The sequence below is a fragment of the Magallana gigas genome, chromosome 7 (genome assembly GCF_963853765.1).
Source record: "Magallana gigas chromosome 7, xbMagGiga1.1, whole genome shotgun sequence".
Classification (NCBI taxonomy): Eukaryota; Metazoa; Mollusca; class Bivalvia; order Ostreida; family Ostreidae; genus Magallana; species Magallana gigas.
This window is the reverse complement of record NC_088859.1, coordinates 48,452,397-48,474,285: the sequence shown is the minus strand read 5'-3', so window position 1 is coordinate 48,474,285 and position 21,889 is coordinate 48,452,397. Positions and strand designations below refer to the sequence as shown.

Sequence of the window (21,889 nt, the reverse complement as noted above, 5' to 3'; positions counted from 1 at the left end):
CGCTTGTGTGTGTACAAGTAGGTTTTTAAAGATTTATCTTCACTTCAAACTCGGCAGTAAATTTCAATGCAAGAAAAGATAAATATTCCCTGTAAATTTCTTCAATTATTTGTATAGACTTGCATGTATTTAAACTGTATTTTGATATTTAATTTGAGATGATTAGTAGTAAATGTTAAATCAATGAGAGGATTTTCTTGCATCAGATAATGCAGGAAGTGGTCATGAATATCTGAATTTTAACTTCAATGAGTCACAAAAATATATTGCAAACAATGACAAAAATTGATGTAAACAACAAGACCCTGACTGTAAAAAAAACAATGAAATGGCAATTAATTTGTTGATAATTTAATGACATTTAAATTAAGATAAAAAGTTCAGAAAACTTTATGCAAGACAATGATATAAATACATAATGTACATGTACACGTATCCTTAATTTACAGCAATGAAAAAAAATATTGTGTTCAAACATGAAAACATTATGCCATATGATAACAATATTCTTCATTTAAAAAAAAATGGTATTCAACACATGTAACAAATGGAAATCTAATGAGAAAAAAGGAGCATTTAGTGCAGTAATTGTTAGTTCTGGTATCAAAATGGAAAATGTTCAATACAATAAAAAAAAAGGAATAGGTAATCAAGGGAATACTTTAATTTACTACACAACACAAACAATGGACTATTTCACTGTCTGTACTGGGAGATAAAACCTTTCTACTCAATGTCCAGGCCGTCAGAATCAGCTTGCTACTACTACAACTAGGCAGACTGCTACAGTCGAGTCACATAAATCTGGGTGCTGCTGCCTATTGAATAGAGAGAACTACACAGTACATGTCTTAATCAAAATCATGAGGGAAAGTTTTAATTTCAGAAACTTCCCCAGAAATTGCAAATGAACAACTCTCCTTTTTAAGGAGTATGGGCTTTGTAGTCCAGTGAATTTGACTTGTGCAAGGTGGATTTCCCTGCTGTATTGGAATGTCCATCTAATTCATCTTCCCCGCCGGCCCCCTGGTACTGCATTTCCCGGCTGTCCGATCGAGTAAACCCAGGACTCTCTGGCTCACTGTCGGTGTTCTCAAGCGTTCCATCAAACACCTTCGGTATGTACTGAAACAAGTTTGTTGTCTTCTTGAACTGTTTGGAGTCTGTTATCTTCTTTCCATATTGTTCAATTAACGTCAGGATATTTCCTGTAATATAGACAGTCCAAATTGAATTTCACGCATATTTTGACACATTGGTGCTCAACTCACCAGTATGGACATGTTATGATTATTAATATTATTGACACTGTCAGGCAAAATAAAAAGGGATAGTGACCATTGCATGTGACCTTTCTGTGGGAAACATAATTTCATGTACCTATTCCCATAGGGTTGGTTTTCGTCAGGTAGACGTGAATGTCATAAAGCTCATCTCGCAGAAGTGAGTCGTCAAATGTAAAGTAACTCACTTCCCTCCTTGCTTGAGTGGCCGCTATCAACTGGATCAGAGCTGTAAATAAAGTCGTGGTCATTGTCATGTTGGTACATATACCGTATATCAGAACTTCAATATTTATTATAACAAAGACACGGTGAAGTTAGAGTGATCTAAGACCATGAAGAATACATGGTATCTATCATCTTGTCACCCAATCCTGACATCTATCAAACAGAATGTTTAAATGAATCAGATATGAAATCAAGATCAGGCCCCGGGGCCATAAAACTTAGACAGTCTCACTTTTGATCTCAGTCTCACTTTTTCACTTTTGGTTCCTTTTGTAAAGGTGAGGCTTAGATCAAAAGTAAGCTCGTCTAAGTTTTATGGCCCCGGGGCCTGAATTTGAAGGCCATGCAGTTGTCCATAGTTACCAAATAAAAACTTTACAGATGGGAACCAATAACTAAGCAATGTTGTGTCTTATACTGTATAAGACAGAGCTAAAGGATAAAAGTTGAACCTTTGAGTCTCTTGTCTCCTCCAAAAGCTCCACAGCCCCAGTTCCCTGTGCACACTGCAGGAAGAGGTGGCTGGGTGACAAAGTTATAGTGAGGTACAAAGAACCCACTGTACGCCTGCAATGAATAATGTATGATATATCACTCTCTGCAAATTTCTTATGTTCAAACATTGTATAATCACTTTGAATTTAGACTGTGACAATACATTCGGAAATACAGTCATTTCTATAAATACAACTGTAATTTATGACCTGACCTAATTTTTTCTATAAATAGTTCTTTAGTTCTTGACCTGACCTTGTTAATTTCCCGGAGGACGGAGCCCATCTTGAACTGGTGGCTGTACTCCCTGATAATCAAGGCATCAATGGCCACCACATCTGTGAACAGTCTCCCCCACTGGTCCCTGTAATGTGTCAGTGGGGAAACACGGCATCAAGTCTGATCAATTATGTCAGTGCTTAACAGATCTGATCAAATCCTATGCTATAAATGAGTTTAGTACTTTACCCAAGTGTTTTCCTTTTTTACCTTAAAGTTTTGTCCACAAAATCTCCAGCCCACTTAAATTTACCAGCATATCCAGAGTAGTTGCTGAATCTTTCACAGCCTTAAAAATACAATGCAAGATTTTCACAAAATTTGACTTCAGAGTTTCCTAGTCATGATTGATAGCATAATATCCTATCCTGATAGCATAATATCCTATCCTGATAGCATAATATCCTATCCTGATACATTTAAATCAATTAAAGTATCTGATCTTTCATTGTTTTTATGACAGTATCTCACCTTTCATTATCAGACTTTCGTTTTTCTCCAGACACTCGGTAAATAATCGAGTCACTATCATCTCTGGACAAATCAGGAACCTGATCTCCTCCTGCACCGCTCCCATCCCCAAAACCCCTCCCCCCATGTACTTGTTGGCAAAGTCCACCTGTAACACAGTGCAAGAGTCAGTACACATCAATCAAGCACTGGTAGATCACACTGCTCAGGTTCTTAAGTTATTACGTACTCAAAAAGTTGTCTAATTGTGGTTACTAGGTTTTTACCTGTTGTGATGTAGTTGTTGTGTTATTACATGTGTCGTGGTGTGGTTGTTGTGTTATTATCTGTATTGTGGTGTGGTTGTTGTTTCTTTACCTGTGTTGTGGTGTGGTTGTTGTGTTATTACCTGTGTTATGGTGTGGTTGTTTTGTTATAACCTGTATTGTGGTGTGGTTGTTGTGTTATTACCTGTATTGTGGTGTGGTTGTTGTGTTTCTTTACCTGTGTCGTGGTGTGGTTGTTGTGTTATTACCTGTGTTGTGGTGTGGTTGTTGTGTTATAACCTGTATTGTGGTGTGGTTGTGTTATTACCTGTATTGTGGTGTGGTTGTTGTGTTTCTTTACCTGTGTCGTGGTGTGGTTGTTGTGTTATTACCTGTGTTGTGGTGTGGTTGTTGTGTTATTACCTGTATTGTGGTGTGGTTGTTGTGTTTCTTTACCTGTGTCGTGGTGTGGTTGTTGTGATATAACCTATATCGTGGTGTGGTGGTTGTGTTATAACCTGTATCATGGTGTGGTGGTTGTGTTATAACCTGTATCGTGGTGTGGTTGTTGTGTTATTACCTGTATCATGGTGTGGTTGTTGTGATATAACCTGTACCATGGTGTGGTTGTTGCAATATAACATGTATCATGGTGTGGTTGTTGCAATATAACCTGTATCATGGTGTGGTTGTTGCAATATAACCTGCATCATAGTGTGGTTGTTGTGTTATTAGCTGTGTGGTGTGGTGGTGGTTGTTATCACATGTATCATGGTGTGGTTTTTGTGATATAACCTGTATCATGGTGTGGTTTTTGTATAATTACATGCAACGGAGATGAGTTGCTGTATTATTATATCTTTCGTGGTGTTGTTGTTGTGGAAATTACCTGTATGGTAGGGTAGTTGTTGTGTTATTTCATTTGTTGTGTTAAGATTGTTGTAGCTATTACCTGTGTGGTGGTGTGGTTGTTGTTATTACCAGTATCCTGGTGTGGTTATTGTGGTTATTACCTGTGTGGTGATGTGATTGTTGTGTTAATACCAGTATCAAGGTGGGGTTGTTGTAGTAATTACCTGTATAGTAGTGTAGTTGTTGTGTTATCACATGTGTTGTGGTGTGGTTGTTGTATTATCACATGTGTCGAGGTGTGGTGTTGTGTTATTACCTGTGTCGAGGTGTGGTGTTGTATTATTACCTGTATTGTGGTGTGGTTTTTGTGTTATCACATGTGTTGTGGTGGGGTTGTTGTGTTATTACCTGTGTAGAGGTGTGTTTCTTGAGTTATTAGCTGTGTGGTGTGGTGTGGTTTTTGTGATATCACATGTGTTGTAGTGTTGTTGTTGTGCTATTAGCTGTATTGTGGTGTGGTTGTTGTGTTATCACCTGTGTAGTGGTGTGGTTGTTGTGTTTTTACCTGTGTGGTGGTGTGGTTTTTGTGTTATTACATGTATCAGGTTTGTGGTCATTACCTGTATCATGGTGTGGTTTTTGTGTTACTACCTGAACTGTAGTTTGGTTCTGTTGTAATTACCTATAAAGTAGTGAGATATGATTATTTTCTGTGTGATGATGTGTTGCTGTAATTACCTGTAACAGCCCGTCTCCATCGTCTTCAATGGTCCCCTCCGCAGACACATGGATGTCTGTCAGGGTGTCCCCCAGGTTTTTCCAGTCAGGAAACTTGTCCACACACTGTCGTGTAAATGTCACAACCCCTGCTGGCACTAAGCATACCACAGAGAAACCTCATTACATTTCACAGTTTGGTGTTTTGGCAATTATTATTTTACATTGTAAAACAGTCAACATCATATTCAGTGGTTTGAAGGATGCATGGCAAAGCAGGAAAACTTAAGTTTATGAATCCAGGGTACATGTTATTATTCAGTAATATTGATTATTAGAGAGATTAGAAAACAATTCTGCATATGTTTCCTGCCCAGTTTTATAGGATTTTTCATGCAGAATTTTTTTTACATAATCAGCAAGACTTTTTCAGGTTGTGCTAAAATTCCACTTACTAGTATATTGTGTAATGGGACTATGTTACAAAAAATCAAACATATTTAGGAAACAGATGACATTGATGATGTGATTGATTTGATTTCTGTTGCAATTAGTCAGTATCGTAGAACTTTCCCGTCAATAAGGCTAACTTACTCGCTGTTGTGATCAGTCTAAAGTAATTACTACTTACTCACTGTTGTGACGCATCTAAAGTAATTACTACTAACTCACTGTTGTGACGCGTCTAAAGTAATCACTACTTACTCATTCTTGTGACGCATCTAAACTGTTGTGACACGTCTAAAGTAATTACTACTTACTCACTGTTGTGACGCATCTAAAGTAATTACTACTTACTCACTGCTGTGACGCATCTAAAGTAATTACTACTTACTCACTGTTGTGACGCATCTAAAGTAATTACTACTTACTCACTGTTGTGACGCATCTAAAGTAATTACTATTTACCCACTGTTGTGACGCATCTAAAGTAATTACTACTTACTCGCTGTTGTGACCCGTCTAAAGTAATTAAAGATGCACTTTAGCTTTTCTAATTTCACGTCTTGATAACGAGGGTCTCCATCGTACAGACTGAAATAGAAAGACAATACCATCATTACAATGTCTGGCTATTTAGTCAACAAACCTCTGTACCTGTGTAGTTGAAATTGTTTCCTTCAAACTGACACATAAACTACAACAATCTCATTACAAAATGTCTTTGGTTGCTTAAGATTGATGTCTTGTAATTTGAGAATACAGTTAACATATATTTAATACATTCTAACAAATTAATTATTCAAATACTGTAAAATTGCGATAAGACCAAAAATCTTCACCTATTGAAATTGATTGAAGGATAATTATAATATTCTGCAGACTTTCCTCGTGCATTCCTTCTTGGGAAGGTGCAGAGGAAGGCGTTAGCTAAGAGGCAGGCAATCTGTTCCTGGGATAGGGTGATGCTCTTGTTCTTCTCCCTCTTTAACAAAGGAATGGGCTGCCAAAATAATGTTTTCAAGTCATAAATATATGAAATATTATATATCTACAATGTAAATGTTAAGTACAGTTCCATAATGACTTCAGTACAAATGGTCTACAAAAGAATTGTTTGCAGGTTATAATACATGACTGTACATATCTACAGTGTAAATGTAGAGTAGAGTTTCATAATGGCTTCAGTACGGGTAATATTTAGACTGACTAGATATACATGCATGAGGCTGCACTACAAGGTAAAAGAATTGGAAACTTGTGTCAACTAAAATGTACAGTGTATGTTAGAAGGATGCACAATGGTTGCTGGTGTGTTGTACTGTGAAAGACATATGGTATTCCCATTCCTTTGTGTGGTGTGGATTAGTCATGATTCAAGCACTTGGTCAATGAGTGTGGTACTGTATGTTACTTTTAAGCAATACTTGAATTTTTTTACTAGGTAATAGAATCTCAAAATTTACCCCTCAGGTCCATGTATGAGAGAAATACAATTTTTTTTTTTTTACAAAGAATGGTGAGGTCAACAATCTTAAATTATTTGACAGGTATTGTATTGTAACTACTTATATCTGGTTAATGCAGTGGGCTAGATCTGAGAGCCAGCTGACAATATACTACATTCAGGTGAAGTAACTCAAGCAGGAGATCTATAATCATACTACACAAACCTGAGTGATAAGATGAGGCAGGCTAAGAGCAAGTTTTATCGTCTTTGGTAGAATCACGTCAAAAAACTGTGTTCTCTCTGAATTTGACAAAATCTACAAAAATAAAATGACAAGTTAAACAAAGATGTCAAAGAATTACTTAAGATTCCTTATCTCATACCATTTTGTATCAAATCACAAGAGTTTTTAATCTTCAGTGCCAAACTTTAGATGGATCTTCATAAAGCTGTAGTAAAACATTGTCAGAAAAAAATAGCATGATTTTAAGATTTAAGAGGGATACTTCTTGTGATTTTGCTCAGTTATTAATTTTTCAAATTCATTTAGGATTTAACAGTAACCACGTGCACAGTACAATCAATGAAATACAAACTGGTACATACATCAAAACAAAATTCTGTCAGTACTCGGAAGTTCTTATCTGTCAGCCTTGTGTTGTATTTACTGATGGCAGCCTGTAAGTAATGAGAAAGAATTTATACACAAGCACCTGTTAGAAAAGGTTCTGATTATGAATGTTAAGGGATTAATTTTCAATTTGCAAATTAATGTAAGGAGTTGAAGAACATGTATTCTTGATGTCCATTACTAATATACTTACTGCTAGCTCCAATGGTCCTGGTATAGGCTTCCTTAGAGCACTTTCTATTATATCCCATCTTCTTCTTATCTACATATATATCAAGACAGAAAATGATATAAAAATTGCATATGATGAAATTTAGGTGAATATATTTTAATTTGTTTGCTCTGTCTACAGAATTTTGGGACAACACTTGTAGGTTCATCACAGTAGCTTTTATGGTTGCTTTAATATTTATGATATCTTGGTGGGCATATACCGTATATACTCGCCTATAAGTATGGTTCGTCTATAAGTCGGTTGCCCTATTCCAGCTTTAATTTAAAGATTTTGCTGTTGACTCTCTTATAAGTCGGGTCACTTTCTCAGGACAATTGATGTACAGATACTCTCAATAAAATACCACATTTTATCATACATGTTTTGAGTTCTACAAAAAATTGTCCTTGTTTTACCCCATAATTGCTTATAGACTATTTCTATCATGGGTCTATGATGTTAATAACTTTTGATTTTAAATGCCATTATATATATAGTGCCTGTTTGGGAGGGTAACAGTTGAAATTGACACCCCGAGAAAACCATTGTCAACCGACGCAAAGCGGAGGTTGAGAATGGTTTTCGAGGGGTGTCAATTTCAACTGTTATCCTCCCAAACAGGCACTATTTTTTTTGTTATACTGAATGTCTTAATTTTTAAGAAAATTTTACTGCTTTTATATAAGAATAACGTGAATTCTACAGCGAACCGTACGCGCATAATTTTCGCGTATGTAACAATTTGTAATGTTACCCTTTGCTAAGTGCATTGCTAACGCTGAGGGTAATAGAATGGATTATCAACTGCGTCTTAACTAATCAGATTTCAGTATTTAACATGAAAGTATAAGGAAAATGCGAAGGAAATGAACAATAACCTTGTGAAGGAAGTGTACAATTACCTTGTGGAGGAAGTGTACAATTACCTTGTGAAGGAAGTGTACAATTACTTTGTGAAGGAAATGCACAATAACCTTGTGAAGGAAGTGTACAATTACCTTGTGAAGGAAGTGTACAAATAACTTGTGAAGGAAGAGTAAAATTACTTTGTGAAGGATATGTACAAGTACAATTACTATGTAAAGGAAGTTAACATTTACCTTGTGAGGGAAACTGATATGTATCATTTGAAGGAGCTTTTATTTATTGTAAACATATTACATTTGGCTGTGTATTCTTTTAGCATGTTTGGCAGAAAAAGGCTTCCACTTAATCAAATACACAGCTAGTTGCCATGCATACATAAGTGTTAAAAGAATAGGTGCATCCAGAATTATGCTTATTCAAATGCATGATAACTTCTTGAAAAAACAAATTTCCCCTAAAAATATCATACACACCAAAGATAATACATTAACAGTAACATGTTTAAGTACCAGTAATATATATAAAGTAATTTGTAAAGGGAACCTACAAGTACTTTGTAAAGGAAGTCGGTACAAGTACCTTGTTGTTGACTGGGAATTCACTCTGGTTAGAACATGGCATCCTAACATGATAACTGTCCCATTTATCCGTGTAGTGATGAGGATGAGGAAGAGGTCGTTCTTTAGGATCATATTTGTACTGAAACCAAGCATACATAAACCCTGGTGAACCTCAACAAGATATGAAACATCAGTATCTATCCAGCAGACCAATAAAATCTATCAGGATAAAATATTGAATGAAAAATCAATAAATACATGTATAGGATCTCTCATGATCTGATGTGAGATCTGACATTTTGTCTTACAAATTGTATCCTGAAGCATTATTAAGGGAATGCAACACCAAAAACAAGATGGAAACTATCAAACAGCAGCTGACAAGGGAGACAATAAATTTTCTACTGTTCAAATAGTCAGTAAGCAGGTAATCTACTAGACAAGTATTACAACAGAGAAAACTTTACTGTTTGTGTGTGATGAAAAACTTGTTATTGATATATAACTTGGAGTTATCAGACCTTAAATTTGACATATAGCAATTTAGATATTAATAATTATGCTTCCGAAATAAACTTTGTCTAGCTGGTCTCTATTTGGTCTCTATTTAATAGGTCATAATTTTTTCAAAATAAAAAATACAGAGGTAAAATAATCATGCAAGTTATCCATAATGTCGGTTCAGAAGTTTAATTGTTTACTTACAGGGAGTTTAATCAGCACATGGTGATCCGGATGACTTTTGAGGGAAGGAAGAAGATTCATTTCTGGCGGGTTTCTGTACAGGCTGCCCAGTGACTTCCCCTGTAAGACAAAAAAATCATTCCCACACGAAATCAAAACCCAATATTTTTCCATCTAAATCTAAATTACTAGTAAAATTAAAATGTTAAATGGATAATTGTACATGGTCCAATATGGTTATAAAGCATGTACAATGTTTGAGCCAATCATCACCACTATCCATGTACACTTGTCCAATATACTAGTGAATACTGCAATAATATGATCTATTCAATGGTGTTCTCAACAATGTGGCATTTAGTAAAATCAAAAGCTAAAACATAACAAGAGGTCCATGGGCCACATCGCTCACTTGAGCAATAACAGACATAGTAAAACCCACTTTATGGTCATATACAAAATATCTAAACAATGCATATAATAGATCCTGTAAAAATACTTTCCTGCATATTCTTACTTTTATTTCTTTTAATGAGCATATTCTGTTTGAAAATAATGCATTGATCTGTCTGTTTGATGTTATAATTCTCCTGAATTGGAAAAGTGCCAAAAAATTTGATAATTTCATCGTGACCAAGTAACATGGTGAGGCAAGATGTACGTTCACAAAGATGAAACCTCTAGAGCAAAATACTTTGGACTGTTAAAAGGTCTGCAGCTTATACAGGGGTTGTAGGGATAACGGCGATGAAAGAGAAATATGGTGAACAATGCCTTTTACAGGTAGTGCTCAGCTATAATAACTTGTATTTAATACAAAACTTTTACAAGTTCATTGATTTTAAATGTACATACACCAACAGAAATTATTAAACATGTATTTTTTCCTTCTATTAAGTTGCATGAACAACATCTGTAATGATTATAACATGAGCGATGCAACAGATTATTTTTGCAGGTTGCTAATTTTGTTGGTATATAGTTGCCCAAATCTCTTTCTATCACCAAAAACATAATTCAAAATAACCTGCTACATGGGATTACTATATGCTTAACTAATGGTAACTGTGATAAAATTACTTTTCATTGAAAACACTAAACAATGCCGATGGCTATAACAGGTAAGTGTTCAGTTCAGGTAGGTGTTAATTATTATCGTGAGTTGTTTTGACAAACTGAGGGGTTAAATCATTAAGTGCGATGCCTTCCAATAGGAAGAGGTCTTTGTCAGGGCCAGCGGAATCTACACCAACAAAAAGAAAACGATATCTGTGTACATAACAGCATATCTGGGGAAAAGGAATTCCCATGGGTAAAGCCACCTTTTGAAGAATATATTGACAGTTTTTGGCATAAAATGCAGTCTAAGGTTGACATTTGCACTCAGAAACCAAGATTTGACATACTAACTAAATTAGCAAAGACTCTTCTTGTGCTGCCAAACAGAAATGCTGAGAGCTTTTAGCATTATCAAAAAACTCACACTGAATTTTGCTCAGAACTTAACAATGAAACATTGAATGCTCTACTGTCTTGCAAATTTAACCAGTCTGTGGATTGCAATATCAGAAGTATTGAAAAATTCAAAATCAGAAACTTTTACTTACAATGCTTCTTTGAAATAAAATATTACACAAACAAGCAGTTTAACACAAATTTCTGTTGTATATACCTTTGAACATTTGAAGTGCATGATAAATATGTTGTGAATGTCATTACCCACTATGACCAGATTTTTTACTTTCCATATCTGGTCATGACCAGATTTTCACATGTTGGAGGTTGGCAAGTATGGTCAGGGTATATAAACTTACTACATCGATGTATTAAAGAAGTGGAAAGTCATTGATAAGCAGTCAGTTCTTACCTTCCATAAGCTGTCGTCCCTTTTCTGACTTGGTTTATGGTCAGGTATATCAGGAGTGGGTGGGTCTGTGAAGTCTTGACTAAAAAATACATAAAAGGATTAAAAAACAATACAGCTGATTTTCTACTGTACCGGTACCAGTCTCCTTGGCATCTGTAATAGAACTGAAGTGTAGTACATGTATTCATAGACATAAAAAACTATCAACAATTAATTAAGTCCAACTGTACATATAACCACCTGGTATCATGGGTTATCAATAAGTGTTTACATACAGCATGTCATACTCCTGGGTTGGGTCTCCATCACTGCTGCAGTAACTATTCTGTGAATCTGTCCTTGAAACATCCCCTTTTCTTGAGGCCCCACCATACATTGAGGCCCCTCCAGAAACTGAGGAACCTCCCTCTTGTAAAGGTCCCACTGCAGACTGTGCATGCTTATTTTCATCTTAATAAAAAGAGAAAAGAATATTACTAGAGAAAAACAAACAAGAACAATAATGTCCATACATGTAACTCCTAAGTAAGGACAACATACCATATAAATGTGTTGTTATAACCTGTTTGTTCTGTATTTTCCTCAGTAATTTATACAAATATTTATAATCGATCATTCCCACTTACATGTACAGGAGTAAATATAGGGTACTTTACATTTTAAACTTCTACATTAAATACAAGTACATGTACACATATTTTAATAACCTGAATGTAACACATTTGGTTAAAATTTACAAAGTAATTTCTATAAGTTTCATAGAGAAAATAGAGCAAAATAAATCAAATTTTGACAATATAGCCAATTCTTAATTAAAAATGTGTCTGGTAGCCAGATGTAATATTTCAGAAAACCCTATACTGTAATACACATGTATAAGACTTCCATAGAGTTTTTTTCAGAATGTACTTTATAATAACTGATATCTCACCTGAGACAGAGCGACTAAAGCCTTTGCTGCTGGAGGGCTTATCAGAAGGAGTAATCTGACTTTCCTTTGATTTAGAATCTGCACTGCTAAGAAATCAAGGCAAAATGTACATTTTCTTCACAAGAGTAGTAAATATGGTGAAGGATTTTCCAACAATGATATTCATCTGATACTGTAATTACCTTGACATGACAGATACTGTAATTACCTTGACATGACAGATACTGTAATTACCTTGACATGACAGATACTGTAATTACCTTGACATGACAGATACTGTAATTACCTTGACATGACAGATACTGTAATTACCTTGACATGACAGATACTGTAATTACCTTGACATGACAGATACTGTAATTACCTTGACATGACAGATACTGTAATTACCTTGACATGACAGATACTGTAATTACCTTGACATGACAGATACTGTAATTACCTTGACATGACAGATACTGTAATTACCTTGACATGACAGATACTGTAATTACCTTGACATGACAGATACTGTAATTACCTTGACATGACAGATACTGTAATTACCTTGACATGACAGATACTGTAATTACCTTGACATGACAGATACTGTAATTACCTTGACATGACAGAATCTAAAGGTGCTTCTTTCTTCTCAACTGAATCTTTCTTATTACCTTAAATATAAATCAACTTTTATATAAATATAATGATCACTTCTATTTTAACAAATATGTATGACAAACTTGTTATGAGTATATATCAACCTATAAACTTGTACCTTTTTCTTTTCTACGGAAAAAATCTAAAATAGTTTTTCTCTTCTTTGAAGGCGGCTCACTCATATCAAACGCATAAACCCCAGAATCTGTTGTATGCAAGAAAAAATAAAATAAAAGTTACATGTATACCGCTAAACAATATTTGTGAAAATAATTACAGGTCTCTTTGGTCCTTTATTCTTCTTTAAAAAGCAAAGTCCACTGCATTTCATTTGAGGGGTAAATTGAACTTTTACCAATGTTACTGAACATGTGATAAAATATCTTTGTGCAGTTAAGGTTGAAGCTGCTTCTCCAAAATCATTGTTTCATCCATCCTAACTTAACTATCCACAAAATGCAGAAAAAAGCACCCAAATGCATTTAACAGGCTCCCAAAGTTGAAATCTCACTATTTTGTTGAATATTGATAATTTTCCAGAGCACCCAAAATGAAACCATCTAATTTTGTTTAAATTTTAAGCATTTCATGTTTAATTTTGAGGCACTTCAACACTTTATAGTTGCAACCTTGATTTGCATAAATTTTGTTGTTTTCTCATTCATCCCAATTTCAATTTGTCTAAAGTTCAATTATATCGACTCAGAGTTGGAATCCTGCAAAATTGCTTTTATTTTGTAACTTTTGCAATTCTCTTAGCCTCAGTCCTGTCACTAAAAAAATATAAAAAAGTTGGATTGGTTAAAAGATATCAAAAATAAGCAAAGAGAAGGGGGATCATCTGTCATGAAATAGGTTCTGCTTGTACCCCTTGGGAGTTTGTATACACAATTCACATGTGTATACATTGTGTTTATAGTGTTTTTTACACCGAGACCCTGTGACCCAAAAATGTGAAATGTAAATTAATACATACTGGTAAAGTTAATTTATATAATCAAATATTTCATAAAACATTTTTTAAAATGTGTGACATTTGTTGAGGTATAAAATATGAAGTTTATAAAAATTTGGGCCACTTGTAACATTCAAAATAAAGCTGGACAATTCTTGGGAAGAAATTTAAAACACTATTTGAATTTGTTTCAGGTTTTGTGAAAGAGGAGATGGTCAAACAGAGCTCCTAAAATTAGGCATTTGGACTCGCAGTTTTATTAACTACCAGGCTTTAGAATTTTGGGCATCCATCACTAATATTTAAGGCGCTCAAGAAAATACATTGGGGCACTGTGACTGAAAAAAAAAATTGGGGTGCTCGTGCATGGGGCAATATGGCAGCATCCAAAGTCATACTGAGCAGCATGTAATCACATTAATTCACATTAAGTATAGCTTATCACACACTCTGAAGAAAGCAATAATTTAAAAACAACACTGATTTTTATCAGTTAGTATATTACATCCAAAAGAAAGAGATATAATCAATTTATGGGATTAACAGTAATATTATTACCCACAGGAGGGTACGTTTAATACAAAGATGTGCAAGATCGAGAGGGTTCTGTGAGGAAAACATTTTCTTACTGAATTTACACATTTGTTTAGTCACATCTATAAGAGTTTTATTAAAAAGGCGTTTAATAATAAATCAATCGGATGCAAACAGGTTGTATCTTGTCATGTCCAATTTCCAAACAAAACTTATAATTTAAAATTGTTAAGATTTGTTAAAATCGTTACAATATCCATATTACTTTGAAAAATATGAGATGAATGTTGGATTATCTAACGATAAATAAAAAATCAGAATATGACAGTGTGAATTGTAGCCAAGTCTAAAGCTTTTACAATAGCCATGATAACTCTACCATCTATGATGGTCTGACGACCAACTTGTCGATGTAAATTGTTCCGCTTACAATAAACTGACCAAGACACCAACCGGGAATGTCATGAAATTTGGGGAAACGAAGCTTTATAATTCGTTTCAGCATAAATCTTCTCCAAAGCAATCAATTTCGTTACTCAGGTTATGATTTTTTAAGAACTTGAAACTTACTTTCACTTTAGAACTTCCGGTTAGCGTCCTTTTCCGGTGTTCGTAGAACCATTCAACATGGTGGGGATTACATTAGCATTTGAAATCCGTTAAAATCCCCAGAAATTGCATGTTATGATAAGACTAAATGATACAAAATGGGTTCATCATTGAATAATTGTTAAAACTGTGAAATTTTTTTCACGAAAAGTTCTGTTTTAATTTTAATAAACGTAATAGTTGGTGTTTGTTTACATCATGAAGCTTTTCTTGCATGTGTAATAAATGCAAAACCGTTAAATTCTTTAAAAATGTAAAACGATTCCAGGATCGATAATGTTTGTATCAGTGTATATACTTTTTTTTTTATATGATTATAGCATAATTTTGAAATGAGAAGAACGGTTTTACATTGATCTTTATCTTTAAGTTAAAATCAGCTGCATTATTAAAATGTTAATTTATCTCTTCAGAGTGAAGGGGCGGCCACCATCCGAACAAGAAAGTTCATGACAAATCGTTTGCTATGCAGAAAGCAAATGGTAAGTTGTTTTTAATAGCTATTTTCATAATTGACATCAATTGTCAGCTGTGTTTTTTTTTTTAGAAAGAATAATCTTACCGTGACCAGGCTACGCTCAGGTCACAGTAAGAATTCGTCCCATATACTTGCAATTTAGCAGCCGCAAAGCGGATCAGCTTCGCGTCGATTTTAAGTCTGTTAAAAATAATCTGCAGAAGATAAAACACATTTTTATACATTACAAACCTTTCTGAGTATGCATATGCAGTTTAGTCCACAAAATATCCATTTAATGAGTCGTACCAAGGCATTTTGTTAAAATACGCGTTTGAATTTGCCTACCATTTTGTCAGAAATCGCACTCAGAATGTCTCGGATTTTATCGTTAACATGGCGACCATAAACAGAATTTTCAATCGTGATGATAAAAGTGGCAGCGATTTCGTTGCAAAAACAATGAATGTGGTAATATGGGATTATAAAAGAGCAACATTGTAGGTGTTTGAGACCAATCATATGCAAATTTAGGCGAGATACAGCGCAATATAAATTTTTTTATTTGCTACGAAGCGAGTATATGGGACGAATTCTATCGGTAAACCGGGTCCGTAGGACATCTGTCATTTTAACGATAGAACATTCTATCTAGGGTTTTTTTAACACAGGCATGGCACATTATTATTAAATACAACAACTCAATAGTTCGATATGTAATAAATAATCAAATAGGGGTCTTTATCTCTCTCTTTAAAGATTATCATTGCAAATGATGAGCATGCCCTTATATGCTCTAGGAGAACATATTAAGATTTTTTTTCCTGTAATTAATTTATTCTGTACAGAAATTATTCTATGGTTATTTTGTTTGTAGATTGTAGATGTATTGCATCCAGGCAAAGCCACAATTCCTAAAACAGAAGTCCGAGAAAAACTGGCCAAAATGTACAAGACCACGCCAGATGTCATTTTCTGCTTTGGATTCAGGACTAAGTTTGGAGGAGGCAAAACCTCAGGATTTGGTTTAATTTATGATAGCTTGGACTTTGCCAAGAAGTTCGAACCCAAATACAGATTACAGAGAGTAAGTAACTGTTTTATTGTAAGATTAAAGTTGGGATTCAGCTGCACCTGAAACAACTGATTACTTCATTATTATCATTGTCAAGATTAAAATAGAAGAAACTATATTGTATTTTGAAAATCACAATTGTAAAAGTTGTATACATTATAAAGATACTTTCTATCTGGATCTGGTGTATTTATTTTAATACAATGAATTCTACAAAATGTATTCCTCTCTGTTTCTAAACATGAAATCATATTTTTTTCCATTAAAAAGAAAATTTTGTTATGATAAATATTCATTATTTTACATGTACATGTATGTAAATTTTAATGTTTAAAATTAACAGTAAACCATTCGAATGTTGTGTAGTAAACAGAACAAAATAACAAATTAATTTGTATTTCTCTTGATAGCATGGCTTAGTAGAAATTAAGAAAACCGGCCGAAAACAAAGGAAAGAGAGAAAGAATAGGCAAAAGAAAGTCAGAGGGACAAAGAAAGCAAAAGTGGGAGCAGGCAAGAAGGTAAGGATTGTCCATACAGAAGTGTCCATGTATAAAGGAAAATATGTTGGTGTGATAACAGAGCTTAAGTATTGTAAAACATGGAGAAAAATACTGCCCTTTCTCACTCTGAGTGGTCAGATGCATTATGGCAGTGTAAGGTGTCCAAAATCCATGCACATATGTTTATAGTCATCTAAATCATGTTTTTATTGTCATCTAAATGTTTGTTCATGAAATGTAAAAAAAAAAAATTAACAGTGATGATTTAAATGTTTATGAAATCATTTTTCTTCATTATTCACATCGAGACCAGAAGAATTCTGAGATCTGTATATTCTGTCTGTTAGATGGAGTTGCATGTTCTGGGCTTTGTTCTGGAACTGATGTGGATAATGAAAGTTGTGTTTGGTAAGATCTCTGAACTACAAAAATATATATGAACTAGTGTCGTAGATCATCAGCAGAAGTGAGACTCTGACAGAAAGCTTTCAAGTCTTTCATCTCTGACTGAAAGTGGTGTCAGAATGAAATGAAAATGATTAACGTCCTACTGGTGAAGAAAGTTCAGGGATAAACCTTCGTTAGTAGGATAACTTGTACATGTGTATAAGTATGTGGGATAACGGTGACTATTGTTTACAGAAGTAAAGCAGTGATGGCCATGCTGGACAGGTTTGTGTGTTGTGTGCGTGTGTGATCCTTGCTATCCTCTTTCTGTACCTAGACATAAAGCTGAGAGGCTAGATCTATTCTTTAATGTCAGTGTCAACACTGAACTTGCCACGAAGCATGCCTTTGTCCTGAATGTGATCAAATTCTGGCCATTACCATTGGCTGGAGTTGAATGGAATCACAGTAACAAACTGAGTATTTCATGGATCTGTAGATTGTAGTTGTTTTGAGCTTTTATTCCAGTTGTTTCTGAAAGAATTATAGGTACAAGTTCATCATTTCTCAAAAAAAATCTAAATTCAGTATTACAATTGAAGAGATGACAACTGGAAAAGTGGAAATTCCTTTTATCACAGTGAATGTAGTGTGTTTATAGGTCTAGCCCTCAGCTCTGTGTTTTCACACTATGAGTATCAGCATTCTTTTCTTTTTTTTCCTCCTTTCATCAGTGGTATGAACTAGTGTAATGTAATTTCTGGCATATTAATAACTAACATCAAAGAGAAAAAATTTGATTGGGTTTATCCATCCCGCATATTATGCTTCAATTCTAAACAAGAATAATAACAGAAAAATAAGTGATAAATGTACACATATGCAGGTTTATTTTTGATTTGCCAAAATATTTTTGAAATAGTTTTATTAGCAAATGTCAAAGCTGTAACACACTTAAACCCACCTTGACGTCGAAGGCAAATCTTAATAAGGGGTGAAATATTGTGGAACCCTTTGTATGTAAAGTTTGTTTTGTAAACAAATGTATATCCTTTTTCCATTGAAATATGGGTTAAATGACTGGGAAAACTACTACAATGCCTAGCTATTACTATACACATACTAAGCAAAACCATTGATTCAAAGTTTTAAACCCATACATAAAATTCTATATAAAACTGGACCAAGCAGCTTTTAAAAAAAAAATATGCAATTAATAGTAAAGGTGCTATTTCCACCATTTTATCATAAAATTAGAAGCCCATTAAATTCTCATTCACTTTTGGGCTAAAATCTTTTAATACAAGGCGATAGAATTTGAAAATGTTTAACTTTAAGTTTTCACTGCTTTGATTTAGTTTCATTTTTTTTGATAACACACTTTTTAGCTTCAAAGCTTGTTAAAACTAAATATGGCATTACAAACATGTATTTGCTAAAATTATTGAATATGAGGAATGTCAATGTAGACACAGGTCTATAAATACATGGCCAAGCATATGTTTCAGCCCATTAAACAAAATTTTTGACCTTATTGGTTAAATTCAGTTTTTGTTTCAGAGAAATGAATATATCAATCAATATAAATGTTATATATAAAGGTATATGAAATGTGATAATGTTAATTCAAATAATTGTACTTAATTCCCTTGGATATGTCAAAGTTTTATGTATTCCTCTGATTTTTGAGGTGCTGATAGTTTAACAATTTGGAGAAAACATTCCGTTGAGCAATTTAACTAGGGGTAATTAGATAAGGAAATGTATGTAATAGCATTGGGAGAATATTTTGTTGTTGCAGGATGTCTAATAAAATTATTTTGAGTATAGGATTAAAAATATTCAAAATTTTCAAAAACATGAACTACACTATACTGTAAACGTTAACACATTTGTGACAGGGAAATTTTCATTAATTTTGCTCTCTTGAAAAGAGGTGAGGAAATGCTTTAAAAATTAACAAAATTTGGGAAATCTGTACTGAAAAAAAGTAAAAAAAAAAATTTCCTATAAAGATTTTTACCCCTTACAACTTAATTCAGATTTATAAAATTTAAACAGAAATCAGGAAACAAGAATTAAAAGGATTAAAGTTAAAATTAATTGTTTACAGATGTACATTGTTCAATCCCTCAACTTGTACTAGAATTTGTTTTAATTAGCACAATATTATCAATATTTTATTTTCAGTGTTTAAGGAGGCCTGCACATAATTATTTAAAAATCATGTGGAGTGTTATAAAAAAAAGAAATGAACTTATCCGCATGAAAATGTTGCTAGATATAGAGTTAGCTAAAGAAATGACTATTATATCAGGTTTTCATTTCAATAAAAAATAAGTATTTTTAATATGCTGGCCACTATCTTTCAAAGTTCTCATTCAAAAAAGTTCTTGCCAATGTATTCACCATCTTGTGTCACGTTGAACAGTTGATGTTTTAACAGACACTGTTTAAATAGATTGATCATTCGTAGGACTTAATGATAATACATGTATATGAGGTACAATTGTTTCTTGTAAATGTTCATTTTACAGTTATTACAGAATTGGACTAATTATCATTAAAGACATTACTTTTGTTGTTGTTTTGGATTAGATCTGCAGACATGATTACTTTTCAGGGCTTGGAATACATTATCATAGGATGCACAGATTTTCAAAATTTTGTCTTTTTTGGGTGCATTCTATTCATAGAAACAGGGGGGGGGGGGTCAGCATTTTACACCCAACTTTGGTGGGTGCATATTATACACAAGTGTGTGTAATAAACAAGACTTTACAGTAAAGGCCAAAGGGATATGGAAGTCTCTAGTTTGCAACTTGTCAATCATGGTTGTTGTTTTTTTTTTTACGAAACATGTAGATATCACAATGGATAGGAAAATAGGATCATCTTACTGACCTGCCAAACAATAGAAATCTATCTGTAGACCATGTTATAGACAACCAATAATTATCACAGCGATCAGTTTTGTCCAACTCTCCGTCTGTTCATCCAGTAACAATTTAGGAGCATATTTGCTTTCCCATTGACCCTACTTCACCATAGGTTTGAAGTGACATTTAATCTTGTTATACTTTCATGTTAAATACTGAAATCTGATTGGTTAAGACGCAGTTAATAATATTTACTATTACCCTCAGCGTTAGCAACGCACTTGGCAACGGGTAACATTAAAAAATGTTACATGCGCGAAAATTATGCGCGTACGGTTCGCTGTAGAATTCACGTTATTCCTATATAAAAGCAGTAAAATTTTCTGAAAAATTTTAAAAAAGACATTCAGTATAACAAAATAAATAGTGCCTGTTTGGGAGGATAACAGTTGAAATTGACACCCCGAGAAAACCATTGTCAACCGACGCGAAGCGGAGGTTGACAATGGTTTTCGAGGGGTGTCAATTTCAACTGTTACCCTCCCAAACAGGCACTATTTATATAATATCTCATGGTCAAAGGTCAAGGTGGAAGCAAATATGTCTAAAATCCTTTTCCAGAGTATATTATCTCCCCCTTGCAGCTCTGAAAATGAAAGAGAAATTTTAAGCTCATCATTGTTCGTTGTGTACCAATGTTCATAACTTAACATCACAACGAATGTATATACGATCATTTGTTTCATATATATTAAAATTATCCCAATTACACTACCAACGAAATTACGTCCCCAATAGCCAGGAAAATTTTGGCCACCCATGAACATTGACCCCCACCAATAAAAATGATTGCACACTGAGTAAGTCCTGAGTGACCTACTAAAGATATTGGTATCCTGAATTTTATAAGATGACCATGTATAAGATACATTGGTATGACTGTCATTTGTACAAGTAATATTGATATTGATATGACTGATATTTGTATAGATATACAGGTATGACTGTCATATGTATGCAAACCTTAATATCTTTTTCTTTGTGTTTGTTGTAGTAAACTGGAGATGGTGGATGCTGGGAGCTGGACAGTTGTCTTTATCATGTAATAAACTATTGTCCAGAATTATGTGTTATTTTGTGCATAAGAAAAAAAGTACAAGTTTTTAACCGGGTTTTCCAACAGAAAAATCCGGTTATTATAATGGTGAAAATGGCGGGCGGGCGGGCGGCTGCCAAAAGGGTACCCTCATTGTACGGATAACTCCTCCTACAGTTTTCAAGATAGGAAGTTGTTCTTTTGCAGATCAATTGTACATATATCAGAGGTGTGCATATTGCTAGGATTTTGATTTCCGATAATTTATCGAAAAAATACCAGCTTTTGAACTTAGTCATTTTTTGGCAAAATATTGTATATAGGGTACCCTCATTGTACGGATAACTCCTCCTACAGTTCTCAAGATAGGAAGTTGTTCTTTTGCAGATCAATTGTACATATATCAGAGGTGTGCATATTGCTAGGATTTTGATTTCCGATAATTTATTGAAAAAATACCAGCTTTTGAACTTAGTCATTTTTTGGCAAAATATTGTATATAGGGTACCCTCATTGTACGGATAACTCCTCCTACAG

General features: G+C 34.0%; 2 protein-coding genes across 10 annotated transcripts; one reads left to right on the top strand and one right to left on the bottom strand.

Annotated features, from left to right (window-relative positions):
• Positions 1–342: 342 nt before the first annotated feature.
• On the bottom strand, positions 343–14,935 carry LOC105331843 (poly(ADP-ribose) glycohydrolase). 8 transcript variants are annotated; one of them, XM_066066050.1, is made up of 20 exons: positions 14,917–14,935; positions 12,976–13,062; positions 12,814–12,871; positions 12,216–12,301; positions 11,560–11,734; positions 11,285–11,363; positions 9,439–9,537; positions 8,753–8,872; positions 7,286–7,354; positions 7,068–7,139; positions 6,685–6,777; positions 5,854–6,014; positions 5,517–5,605; positions 4,592–4,728; positions 2,757–2,904; positions 2,496–2,574; positions 2,262–2,370; positions 1,964–2,078; positions 1,381–1,512; positions 343–1,208 (listed from the first exon to the last, which is right to left on the bottom strand). In XM_066066050.1, the coding sequence occupies exons 2-20, from the start codon at positions 13,037–13,039 to the stop codon at positions 925–927; spliced, it is 2,169 nt and encodes a 722-aa protein (XP_065922122.1). In that variant the 5' UTR covers positions 13,040–13,062; positions 14,917–14,935; the 3' UTR covers positions 343–924. The 8 variants fall into 8 exon arrangements, with proteins under 8 accessions (XP_065922122.1, XP_065922116.1, XP_065922117.1 ...); XM_066066044.1 differs by having other exon boundaries at positions 14,788–14,927; XM_066066045.1 differs by having other exon boundaries at positions 12,216–12,298; positions 14,788–14,927.
• LOC105331823 (small ribosomal subunit protein eS24) lies at positions 14,899–21,379 on the top strand. 2 transcript variants are annotated; one of them, XM_011434177.4, is made up of 6 exons: positions 14,899–14,976; positions 15,369–15,437; positions 16,290–16,499; positions 16,898–17,008; positions 17,633–17,662; positions 21,311–21,379. In XM_011434177.4, the coding sequence occupies exons 1-5, from the start codon at positions 14,974–14,976 to the stop codon at positions 17,636–17,638; spliced, it is 399 nt and encodes a 132-aa protein (XP_011432479.1). In that variant the 5' UTR covers positions 14,899–14,973; the 3' UTR covers positions 17,639–17,662; positions 21,311–21,379. The 2 variants fall into 2 exon arrangements, with proteins under 2 accessions (XP_011432479.1, XP_011432488.1); XM_011434186.4 differs by lacking the exon at positions 17,633–17,662.
• The last annotated feature ends 510 nt before the right edge of the window (positions 21,380–21,889 follow it).